Source organism: Kogia breviceps, chromosome 7 (genome assembly GCF_026419965.1).
Source record: "Kogia breviceps isolate mKogBre1 chromosome 7, mKogBre1 haplotype 1, whole genome shotgun sequence".
NCBI classification, from domain to species: Eukaryota; Metazoa; Chordata; class Mammalia; order Artiodactyla; family Physeteridae; genus Kogia; species Kogia breviceps.
The window spans coordinates 68,634,771-68,647,440 of NC_081316.1; the positions used below are offsets into that span (position 1 = coordinate 68,634,771).

Here is a 12,670-nt window from a genome sequence, read left to right on the forward strand (position 1 = left end):
TATTACGAGGTGGGACCTTTGGGTGTTGAATTGATCATGAGGGCAGAACCCTTATAACAGAGATTCCCAGAGAGATACCTTGTCCTTTCTGCCATGTGAGGACAATGGTGAGAGGTTGGCAGTCTGCAACTCATAAAAGGAACTTCACCACAACTCAACCATGCTGGCACCCTGATCTTAGACTCCAAGCCTCTGCAACTGTGAGGAATACATTTCTCTTGTTTATAAGCCATACAGTCTGTGGTATTTTGTTAGAGCAGCCTGAATGAATGAGTTGCTCCTGCAGATCACACTTCATTATTATGTACGTTTAATTGTATATATACTTTCTCAATCTTTTCTTATTCTGTAAGCCCCATTCCCTTCCTACCCTGACCTGAGTCAAGTTCTGGTGAAGAATACACTCCCTGATGTGGTCTAAGTTTCAGTAATCTGATAATTTCTTTGGAACAACAACAAAAAATGCATATATATGCATGTGTCATGGGTATTTTGCAATGTGTACACGCCCTGCTGAAAAGGAAAGTGGAACATGCTTTCAGTTTCATACCACACACCGAGGCTAAGGGAGAAAAGCCATGGCCGGTGAGTTTCTTTCTTGAAAGAATAGTTTTGGAAGGGGCTGCCTTTTGCAGAAGCCATAATTAAGTTCTGTGAACGTTTAGGTGAGCAGAACAGAGGGAGTGCAAAAAGGGGGAAGGGTGGGGGCAAAGGGAAAGAGAGAAGGGGCCCAGAGGCCCCACAGTCTTTTAAAAGGGAAGACAAGGTCCAGAAAGGAACTGGGCTTTACTGGCTGGTATCCTGCTGTCATTTTGCAATCTTAACTCAATTCTTGAATGTCATAGTCTGACAGAGGATGCAGAATTGGCATAGAATGGGTACCAGCAGTTGTTGTCCCAAAAGGAAATGGACAATCACTATTTCATTATTTTATTATGCACAGTTGAATAAACATGAGGCATGTTATGATGACCCATGGTTTTCAGGTACTAACTTGGAGGTAGTAAATCTCAGTCTTCAGGCCACTCAGTGAGTATATATGGGTAATACTGAGGGAAGAATAAGAGATGTGGGTGTCCTCAGGATTACCACACTGTGTGGGGAGGGACATTTTATTGATTAAATCTAAAGGAGGTTATTCTCCGTTGCTGAGATGAAAGGAAAATGAGTCTGTTTCTGTGACCTGAGGCATCCTTGTGTTTCCAACAGACAAGGTCCTGAAGGAGAAGAGAAAGCTGTTTGTCCATTCAGTGAGCATGGGTACAATAAATGGCTTGCTGGATGAACTATTAGAGAAAAGAGTGCTGAACCAGGAGGAGATGGAGAAAGTAAGAGATGAAAATGCTACAGTTATGGATAAGGCCCGAGCTTTGATAGACTCTGTTATTCGGAAAGGGTCCCAGGCATGCCAAATTTGCATCAGTCATATTAGTGAAGATGACCCCCTCCTTGCAGGAACACTGGGGCTCTCCTCAGGTAAGGGTCAATGACTCAGACTGAAGTTCATGTAGGGCATGTTTCTTTATGCCTAACATCTGATTTCTTCATGGGTCGTGTTAGTTTGCAAACAATTTCCCTACCTCTGGCTTCAGGGCCCTATTTCTATATCAGTGGTCATTTTGCATCCCCTCTGTCTCTTTTCTTCTTTGAACCTGTTATTTTGGCCTTAGTGGCCTTCTTTTGATTAAAGCTCATGCTCTCCAGGTGGAATAAAATATATTTCAGGGATAGTGGAACACTCAGAATAAATTCAACTTTTACAGAAAAGTAAGGATTTTAAGCAGACTCTTTCAGTTGCCCCCTTGCATTTTCTTTTGAATAAGATTGTGCACTACCACGGTACTCTGCTGGGGACCATTCTGGGAGGACCGGCCCCCCTACTCTAGTTTCCTGAGGGCCCAATACAGGTTCAGCCATCTGAGCTGCCACTTCTGTGATTCCCTAGTTCCTCCATAAAAAAAAAAGACAGGAGCTCTGATGGACTTACAGTTACTGGTTTCTTTTGTGCTTCTGGAAGTCATTCAGGGGAAGAAGATGTTATCTGAAAGCAAGAAACCATTTTTTTTCCTAGGGATTGAGAGAAGCCTGGGCCCCTCTGAGTGACACAGCAAATGTTTTCTGTGTTGAATTTCTTTGTGTTTTGTGTTTTTATTTTTTGATACATCTTTTACATTAACCCCCGCCTCAAGAATTAAAGACAATCAATCAATAACAATAAGGTTCTAGAATATTTGTATAATAGCCAAAGTGTCTTCTTCCTTGTCATATTTCTTTCAACTCATAGTCCTTGAACCATAGAGGCACTTATACAACTCGTGATAACTCTAATTCCTGGAGTCTGCCTCCCTAGTTGTCAGATGATGTCTCCTCTGTCAGGGTGGTCATGACTTGTTTCCTCCTCATCTATTTGCCAGTTGTTTCTGGGTGCTAGTACATGATAATTGGATGTAATATTTAAATGTACTATAAAGGGAGAGATATAAAAAAAAACTTCTTAGCAAACACAATACTACAATAGCAAGGCCTCCTCCAGAAAATGTTCTTGAATTTATTGATGGTTAATTTAGTCCAGCAGTCTACATGGGAAAGATGAGACAAACTGCAGTCTGCTTCTTTGGACTTGAAGTTTTGTGGGATGCCCTATGGCTCTCCTCCATTCACAACACAGACAAGAACCATATTTTGCCTATGGAAATCTTGTCTTCAATAGGTACTATGAGAGAAAAACTTGGAGTATTTTTCATTTGTTGGCTCATGCCAATTCTTAAGTTTCTGGAATAAGTTTCTCAGGTGAGTGTTGCTACATTGAGATCCTTATAAAACCTTAAATAAATTTAATTTCAATTCTTGTCCTTGAAATTGACAATCACAATGCATAGTGACCCCAGAGAAGATATTAATAGATTTGAATGAGTAAGGCAAATGCAGATTACAGAGACTGTGTGTCTAACACATTGGGGGTAAGAATCTTCAGAGACTGTGACTATTTTAATGTCCTTCATCTTTCCTCAGATTCACAATCTGGAAATTTTCTTAATACACAAGAATCCCAAGCAGTGGTTCCTCCTTTCCCAGGTAATGGTATTTTCAAGGCAATGACATTCTTTGAACCCCACCTTCCCTGACATTAACTACAGATTAATGGGATGAATCCAGGGTAAGTGGGGCTATGAGTAATTCTCACAGATTTATTCTATACTGTTTTCTCTTCTTAATCTATTCTGCTTTAGCAGGAGCTGTTCCTACAGCTTCACTATCATGTTTATACCAACAAATTCTCAATCTGTATCTCAAATCCCGACTAACCAATTGAGTGCCACACTTCACTGTGTCTACTGAACATATGCACTCATATCTCCTGCAGACACATTTAATATACTTGGTCCCAGAGATAGCTTGCCATCCTTCCCCCACCTTGCTTCCTTTCCATTTTCCTCTATCTTGATTAATGGTGCCACCATCACCCAGTTATTCAAACCAGAAACCTGAAATTATCTTAGACTCTTTCTTCTTCCTCACTTCCAACATTCAAGCAGCAGCCAGATTTTATTGATTTCTCTCTCAAATTCACATCTGTCTCTGCATTTCTACTTCTACAATTAGATTTCAGAGCCCCCATTGCTACAGTGTTCCATAATTATCCAATCATAACTCTCAATATATTTTTCTTGTAATTTTTTTTAGTAAATACATGCTTTTCCCTCACAGAACTTTAAGCTTCATGAGGAGATTGAACATATCTGATTTATTTATAGATAACATCTAATAGAAGTTGACCTGTAATGTGTATGAACATATATTTGTTAAAACTATTTCACTGAATAATGTGGCCAGAGTCACTACTATTTGCTATGTATGCCATTAGAAAATATTTAGCACATGCCAACTGTGTTACAGACCCTCTTCTATAAACTATTTAGAGAGTAATGAATGAAACAAGCAAGGGTCTTGTTTTTATTGAACTTACAAGAATATATGAATAGTGAATGAGTAGGCATTTAAGAAGCTCCACCATCAAATTAAAGCCAGCCATAAATTTAGGGATGGAAATGACACTGCATATATCTGTATCAGTTATTATGATATGGAATGTTATAACACAGACATATTTATAATGGCTCAGATATAATAGAAATTTTTTTCCCAAATCACAAAAATTCTAAAATGGGCATTTTTCATCAGAATGCAGCTTTCCTCCAAGTGCTAATTCAGATATCTAGGCCTCTTCCATCATATGGCTCTGATATCTGCAATATATGATGTCAGAATAACTGTGGTAATAAGTCAATTTAATGACATTGGAAAGAGTATGTGAGATCATTTGTGAGAGATTTTGCTAGGCTTGACCTGAATGAATCACACAGTATTTCAGCTTGCATCCCATTGTCTAGAACTTAGTTATATGGTCACACCAAGTCACTGGATTGGTTGGCAATATAGATCAGCTATGTGTCCAGGAACAAAGAATAAAGTGTCTTGTTGAACAGCTAGCCAGTCTCTGCCACAAAATTTAAATGAAAAACTTTTCATTATCATTTCACTTTCATTATTATTATTTACAATATCGAAGGTAGCACAAGAAGTACCTAGGTCCCAAATCACAAAGAAGTTCTTAAAAATATTTCATTTCTCTACCCTGAAAATGGTGGTTTCAGCTTTATTGAATCAAGGTCAGTATGCATTAGATTTCTTATTAGCAAACCTTATATTTGTCTGAATCCAGCCTCTTGCTTACCAAATAATCACTGCTTTACTTGTTCTGGAACAGTATTTCATCCACAGTTGTGGACAGATTTCATCACAAAATGACCCTTTTCTCTTAAAATAAAAATACCCTTAATTTGGAAGAAATTTAGAGGTCACAGAAGCAAATATTTCACCAAGTTAGAAATTACTCTAGTGAATCAATTAAGCGTGCATATTTTCTTAGCTATTTCATGGGATGGGACACTCACTATATAACCAACTGCCATAAGAAAACTTAGTTCTAATAAAATCCAAATATTTATCTTTAATGTTTTCTATTGTTCTTCAGACTCCTTTATGAAGGAATACATTTCTTCCACATAATAATGATTTCTATAGTTTTCTCAGATATATCCATTCTAATTATCTCTTACTTTCTCCACAGTCAACACACTTCATGCTACCTTGGCTTACCTGAATATACAACAGTTTCTTCAAATTCCCCTTCAAAATTGAATATGTTTCTTGCTTGAATAATTTAGTTTCTAAAGGATCTTCCAAATATCAATAAAACTTATTTCTATTTTGAAACAAAGATTATGTTAATTTCTTTAGAAAATACATCACATTATTGGATGGTGTTGAACTTGTGATCAAAGAAACCCCCAAGGCTTTTTTTCACTTGAACTACTGTGAAAACTCTTCCTCATATATTTGTGCAATCAATACTTAGTGCTATAAATCTCTCTAAAAGCACACCTTGATTTTAATATTTATCATTCTATTTCATATTCATTCTAGTTCATGTATTCAATATCTTCTCCTTCTCACTATATGTACACAAAGTAGAGAGATCTTAAAGGTTAGGATAAAAGCTCACTTTTTTTCTTTTTTTCTCTCTTTCTTTCTTTCCTTCAAATCTCTAATGCCTACTATCATGCCTGTTAAGCAAATAAATAACTAAATAGATACATAAATGTATATATATATTTTTTAAAAATCATTGAAATAGATTCATTAAGGTCTACCTCCATTATCCTAAGCTTTCAATTATTTGAAATACATTTATACCTTAACTATTTTATCTAACATATTGTTTTCTGAGAATTTTATTATTCATGGCCTTAAAAAACTCTCTTTCAATTATTTTAATGAAAAGATTTGTGAAATGGTGATTCTAAGAGATGAAGTGATGTGATAACTGTATCACACTACTGGAAATCTCTGGCTTGGAATATATTCTTTTAGCAGAGATGCATTTAATGATGCTAAGGACTAGCCCAGGATTGTCTTCCTAAAGATTAATTTCCTCCTCTGTGGCTTCACAAACAGATGATTCTAGGAGGAGCACCAAATGGGACACTCAGGAATGCCATTATTCATAATGTTTCTTGTCTCTTGCAGCTCCTCAGGCAATGCAGGACAACCCAGTTAAGCTTGAATCTTCAGGGCCAGGAGGGAACCTCAAGCTTTGCCCCCTAGAAACAGCCCAAAGGATATGGAAAGAAAAGTCAGCAGAGGTGCCGTGCTCAGAACATAAGGATCCGGGTGAAATATACACTGGAGACCATTCTAAACTGTGGTGTTCTGCCTTAGAGCTAACTTCCTTGAGAGGTTCTGGAAAACCACTCTCCTCTTCCCTTACATAAAGGATTCCTATTTCCCAGGTTTATGTAGATATTTCCAAGTTTGGTCCAATCCCCTGAGTAAATAATTATAATAATAACAACAATAGTATCTATTTAATGTTTAATATGAATCAGACATTGTTCTAAGGAAGTTGTAAGTAATAACACCTTGAACCCTCAAAGTAACCCATTTTAGAGATCAGGAAACTGAAACTTGGATTGTTAACTATTTTGGCTAAACCAGTAAGTCAAGGAATATATTTTAAAATTGAGTCATTATGACTCCAAGCCAGTTCATCTCATACAGCCTTACCTCTCAAAAGTAATTAAATCAAGTGCTCAGCTGTCATCTGGGCATTTGCAAATTTCATTCCACTCCTATGGTAGGACTCATTCTCCCTCCCTGTTTTTATCTACGGTTCAAGAGATAAGGTTTCTAGGTAGGACTAAGGGAGGAGAAGCTGTCTTATACCTTCAAGATGAATAATTAATTAGAGAGAACAAGACTGTTCATCCAACCTGCATTTCTTACAGATTTACCCAATAATGGAAAGGTCAATCCGCACACGTATTGCCCTCATTATCTGCAACACAGAGTTTGAAAATCTTCCCAGGAGAGATGGAGCTGATGTTGATATCAGAAACATGAAGATGTTACTAGAAGTTCTGGGGTACAGTGTGGATGTGAAAGAAAATCTCACTGCTTCGGTAAAGTCTGTCATAATGTAGAGACAATGGTCATGCCCTTTATACTCCTAAATAATGTTAGAAAGATTGGTTGTAGAACCAGAAACTTAATCTCTTGACAGTCTAAAATCTAAATTTGTTCTTGTAGGGTACTTCATGCTTCTAACCTAGATTCTTTTAGCAAGAGTCTGGCAAAACTTTTAACTGGGAAGTGGTCTATCAATTCAATAATGTCCACAGCAAAATAAATTAAATAAATAAATAAATAAATAAATAAATTGTTCCTTACATTCTACTAGAAATCCCTGAATGGCAGCTTATAACACTTTCTTCACCTTTCTGTGAATTGAAACTTAAATTTTCTTTTTGTATTTCATTGATTTTCATATCATCCAGGAATTCCTTAATGTCTCTTTATTGGATTCCAAGGTGCCATGATAACCAATCACATAGTTCAAAATCAGTGGTATGTCTCTTTCAGGACATGACTATAGAGCTGAAGGCATTTGCTGCTCGCCCAGAGCACCGGACCTCTGATAGTACTTTTCTGGTGCTCATGTCTCATGGAATCCGGACTGGCATTTGTGGGAAGAAATACTCTGAAGAAGTCCCAGATGTATTAAAAGTCAACACCATCTTTCAAATTTTGAACACCTGGAATTGTCCAAGTTTGAAAGACAAACCCAAGGTGATCATTATCCAGGCCTGCCGTGGTGGTGAGTGCTGATGTCTGTTAGAACACAGAAGCTGAAGTTTTGATCTCATCATCTGTATGTATCCAGTATTTTTCAGTTCCTTTGAGTCTACTCAAAAAAGGCTACAATCTTGTTTGGTGACAGTAGGTGATCTTTGATATTACAAACAAGATTGTAGCTTCTATGAATTGTATGACTGGTTGGAAAATATTTGTTCCATTTTCAACTGAGATACCACTTTTAACCTTAAGACTTTGACACTTGGTTGGGATACTCAGATAGGATATATTCATTTGAGGGTTAGGATAGATAAGATAAGCCTCTTAAGATAAGAGTTGTTGAAAAGATAGTTTTTGAAAGGTATATGTGTATCTGCATGTGAATTAAAGCTAATGACAAATAAATTAGTAAATATGTATGAACAGATGTTTAGGGGAGAAAGTTCTCTTGACTATTGATAGTAACAAGGGACCAAATCTTGTCTTTCCAGAGAATCAAGGGGTGGTATGGCTAAAAGATTCAGTAGAAGCTTCTGGAAACTGTTCCTTATTGGCTCCAGAAGACTTTGAGAATGATGCCATTAAGAAAGCCCATGTAGAGAAGGATTTTATTGCTTTTTGCTCTTCGACACCAGGTAATGGGTATCTGTGTAAGACACGTTTGCGGGCATTACCAATGCAGAAACTCACAACCATCCACTAGAGTGTGGATATCTGTGTTGAACTTTTCATGAGACTCTTGAAGACTAACTCAAGCCTTCCTCTCAGTTACTCCTTCAATTCCCCTTATGCATGGAGACCAAATAAATATACATATATTTTTACTAAATTAGTAACTAGTAAACTCCCATGGTGCAAAATATTTTCCTGGACAGTGAGAAATAAATAGAAACATATCTACACTGAAGTAAATTAGAATCTGACTCCACATACAAAAAGGCCTACATGATGGGATCACTGAACAGTTCAATTTGCCTAGACAAGTATTATAAAACTGTGGTATTTATAAAAGGGGTAGGGAGAAGGAGAAAAGCAGACAAAGCATATTGAGTCCCTAAGTTAAAGTTGTTTCAATGAGAAATATGGAGTTTATGAAACAGAAACAACCTGAATGATTCTAAATCTAGGTTTTAGATTAAGAGTACTGCCAATTATATTTTGACTCTGTCATTTAGTACTCTGTATGTAGCTTCTCTGGGCTTTCTTTGAATTCTTCACTAATATATGTGAATACAAATATTGTTGTAAGGATTAAATGGGATAATAAATATGAAATATTGAGCATGACAGAGTAAAGTACACATTAAATGATGGCTACTATTAAAGATGTTTCTATGTTGTAACTTAATTCAAGGTTTTACCTTGAGTTACTTTCCATATAAAGGTTTAAATAAAAGTCATCCACTATGTTTTGGAATTTCTTGGACATTAACATTCTCTTGATTACTTCCAACTTTAAAGACTTGCCTCTGATCAAATAGTTTAATTTCCAGATTATTTTCTATAATAAGTTACCATCTCTCCGGAGATAGCCTGTTTTTTGCATTGTGTTGATCCTAACTTTTTAAAAAAAAAATTTATTGGAGTATAATTGTTTTACAATGGTGTGTTAGTTTCTGCTTTATAACAAAGTGAATCAGCTGTACATGTACATATATCCCCATATCTACTCCCTCTTGTGTCTCCCTCCCACCCTCCCTATCCCACACCTCTAGGTGGACACAAAGCACCAAGCTTATCTCCCTGTGCCATGCGGCTGCTTCCCACTAACTATCTATTCTACATTTGGTAGTGTATATATGTCTATGCCACTCTCTCACTTCATGTGTTGACTATATCTTGATATAGAAATCAACTTTTTTCAACAATTAAAAACAATGGGGCTTCCCTGGTGGCGCAGTGGTTGAGAATCCGCCTGCCAATGCAGGGGACACGGGTTCATGCCCCGGTCCGGGAAGATCCCACATGCCGCGGAGCGGCTGGGCCCATGAGCCATGGCCGCTGAGCCTGCACGTCCGGAGCCTGTGCTCCGTAATGGGAGAGGCCACAACAGTGAGAGGCCCGCGTACCGCAAAAACAAAACAAAACAAAACAAAACAAAACAAAACAAAACAAAACAATGACACTAGGCAAAACCTCCACACATTTACAGTTTGCGTACACTTAGCAGACTTAATATTAGAAATAACTATTTTTTAAAAAATCCTTTGATCCCAGACTTGCACAGGAGATTTACCTCTGGCAATTATAAGCTTTGTAGCCCCCTGTCTTCTTGTCATCCATCTTGGTGATTTCTGTCTCCTTTTCATTCACTTTCCTTACCCTCCTTTCCAGATGATTCATAGAAACTCCAGTTCAGTTGTCTTCAGTTTCTACAAGTAAACCTAGTTTCACATTCTCTGGTATTAATCCCAATTACATTGTACGTAGTGCTCTTCTGAAGAAAAGTGACCATCCCCTACCTAATTTCACAAATAACTTACAGAGATATCAGCCGCAACTCTCTCCCACCTACTTACTTTAACTGGAATCAGCTTCGTAAGACAGTTTTAGTTTTAGATAGGATATTAATACATTACTATTTTACATTTTATTATCATGTTTATTGGCAAAAAGGTTTTTAAAGCATGTATCTATGTCAAATGCACAGCTATTGATACTTTTCTTGTATATTCCTTTCCATAAATTTTAAATGGCTTCATAACTTCTATGTCCCTAATATTTTGTATAATTATTCTTTTTCAATGTCTTTCCCATAAGATTGTTTTTTCCTCCAATAGAATATGATCTTTCCCTCTTAAATTTTTTCTAGGTATGTATTTCTTTTCTGTTGATACCGTTTTCATATTTAGTTAATATTTTCTTTGTCTAAATACCTTATGGTCAGTATTATTTGATTTTAATTTAATTATAAAGTAGATAAACTGAAATATTATTAATATGATTACCATGTATAGACTGGGTATTACATATCCTATATTCTCCCAGATCCTTGTGATACATTAAATCTAATATGAAAATATATCTTTGTGGCAGAAATTATTACCCTACCCACTGCAGTCAAAGCCATTGCATTTCAGAACATGTAATTAACTATCAAGTCACTAAGTAGTACTCCTGAGATCCACACTCAGGTATTTCATTCTCAAAGCCCAGTCACTGCCCTCCACCCCATTCTGCCTTTCTCTCCTTGTCTACTAGACTTGTGTTTCCTTGAACTAAGAAACTGTGCTGCGCTAACATCTCTACCTTATATAGCATACTTCACATGACTTTAACAATTGTCAAGTATCAGTGAAAATATACACACTAAATGATGAATATATTCATTAAAAATGACATACAATCTGTAGGAAACAACATAAACTCAACAGCCTGCCTCAGCTGGAATAGAAATCCTAGGACTCCATTTTTGTGGCCAGGCAAGACCTTGCATGAAATTTGGAATGTGCTTTTTTCACAGATAATGTTTCTTGGCGACATCCCATATTGGGTTCTCTTTTTATTATTAAACTCATTGAAAATTTCCAAGAATATGCCTGGTTTTGTGACCTGGAAGAAATTTTCCGAAAGGTAGGTGCTAGATACTTCTTACACTCTATTTCCCTGTTTGTTTTAATTGGAAACCTAGGGAGCAACTCTGAACATGTTTTTCTACTAAAAACTGCTCTCCATTTCAAATGAGTTTGGGGGTCTTTGGTGAGTCAGCCAATCTGCAAGCCAGTTCCAAGTTCTATGACCTAGAAACCCCCTAGAAAACAATCAATTATTTGAACTCCCCTCTTTTCTGAATAGACAAGTGAGTAGACTTTAGTTTGCTTGTGTCCATATCTATTACATTCAGTAGATTTTAAAAGCGTGGTCATTTTATCCTTAGATGTGCATATTGCTGATTTGTACAGAGGCACAAACTTTTTGTTTTTAATCACTTATTTTGCTATACTTTTTGCAATTTTTCCAGCATAAGTGAAAATCCTTCTACTCAGGAAAGAAAAAAAAAAAAAAAAAAAACTCTACAGACCTTCTTTTACTTTTAGGTTCGATTTTCATTTGAGCTGCCAGATGGTAAGGCACAGATGCCCACCGCTGAAAGAGTGACTTTGACAAGATGTTTCTACCTCTTTCCAGGATATTAAAAAAGTAAGTTGTAGGGACAGATGTGTGTGTGTGGTAGGGGTGGGGCGAGGTTGAGGGAAGAGTGCTGAACTACATCCTGGTCAAGATATCAAGGTCTAATGTAATAAACAGTGGATAATGAATGGATGCCTCTCTGTTGTTTAGTGTAGAGCACACTGCACTCCTCTCAAAGTTCTTCAGAGATAGATGTCCCTTTCTCAAGGTTAGCTGATATAGATTGAGAGGTGACCAGAGATGATGAAAGCTCAGTTTTAGATGTTCCTCCCCTTTACCTCAACAGGGAAATATTTAGACATAACATGGGCTCTTCCCTCTTATGAGTTTGTGTGACCTCTTGGTGGAGTGATTTTATAACTTGAATTTCTTTTAAAAGAATTCATTTTTTTTCTTTTATTTCCTCTTCATTTTCTTTAGGAAGCCAGGAGTTCTGTCACTCTATACATGTTTTGGGATCCTGTCAGCAGAAAAGAGACATTTCTTTAAACATTCCAATAAATCTGAAATAAAAATGAAAGGCTGTCATTTTTTTCCCCACCACTCTTAGAAGGAAGGGGATGGAATTTGGAGTAAGTAATGGATTGGAGTCTTTAGATTTCATAAGAACTGAACTGGCTAACACCATTCTTTCCTTCTAGAAACCATTTGCTAGACTTTCTGCTTTAGGAATACTGAAAAATTACAATAGGTACTTAACTTCAAAGAATTTAGAGCTCAACAAGAGATTCAGAGAAGGTAATGTGATAAGTAACTTATCCAAAATCCCAGAATTTGGGATGAAAAAGTCATGACTATAGTTTATGTTATTCTACCCTTCCTTAAGGAATTTCAGGAATACAAA

The 12,670-nt window shown here is 36.7% G+C and overlaps 1 protein-coding gene across 2 annotated transcripts; it reads left to right on the top strand.

The window, feature by feature from the left end:
• The first annotated feature begins 534 nt into the window (after positions 1 to 534).
• Positions 535 to 12,346, top strand: CASP1 (caspase 1). 2 transcript variants are annotated; one of them, XM_059068631.2, is made up of 10 exons: positions 535 to 585; positions 1,210 to 1,476; positions 3,013 to 3,075; positions 6,091 to 6,206; positions 6,849 to 7,022; positions 7,483 to 7,717; positions 8,187 to 8,330; positions 11,159 to 11,268; positions 11,733 to 11,835; positions 12,247 to 12,346. In XM_059068631.2, exons 1-9 carry the CDS (start codon positions 579 to 581, stop codon positions 11,829 to 11,831), a joined length of 1,215 nt encoding a protein of 404 aa, XP_058924614.1. In that variant the 5' UTR covers positions 535 to 578; the 3' UTR covers positions 11,832 to 11,835; positions 12,247 to 12,346. The 2 variants fall into 2 exon arrangements, with proteins under 2 accessions (XP_058924614.1, XP_066895565.1); XM_067039464.1 differs by lacking the exon at positions 1,210 to 1,476 and having other exon boundaries at positions 541 to 585.
• Positions 12,347 to 12,670: the final 324 nt, after the last annotated feature.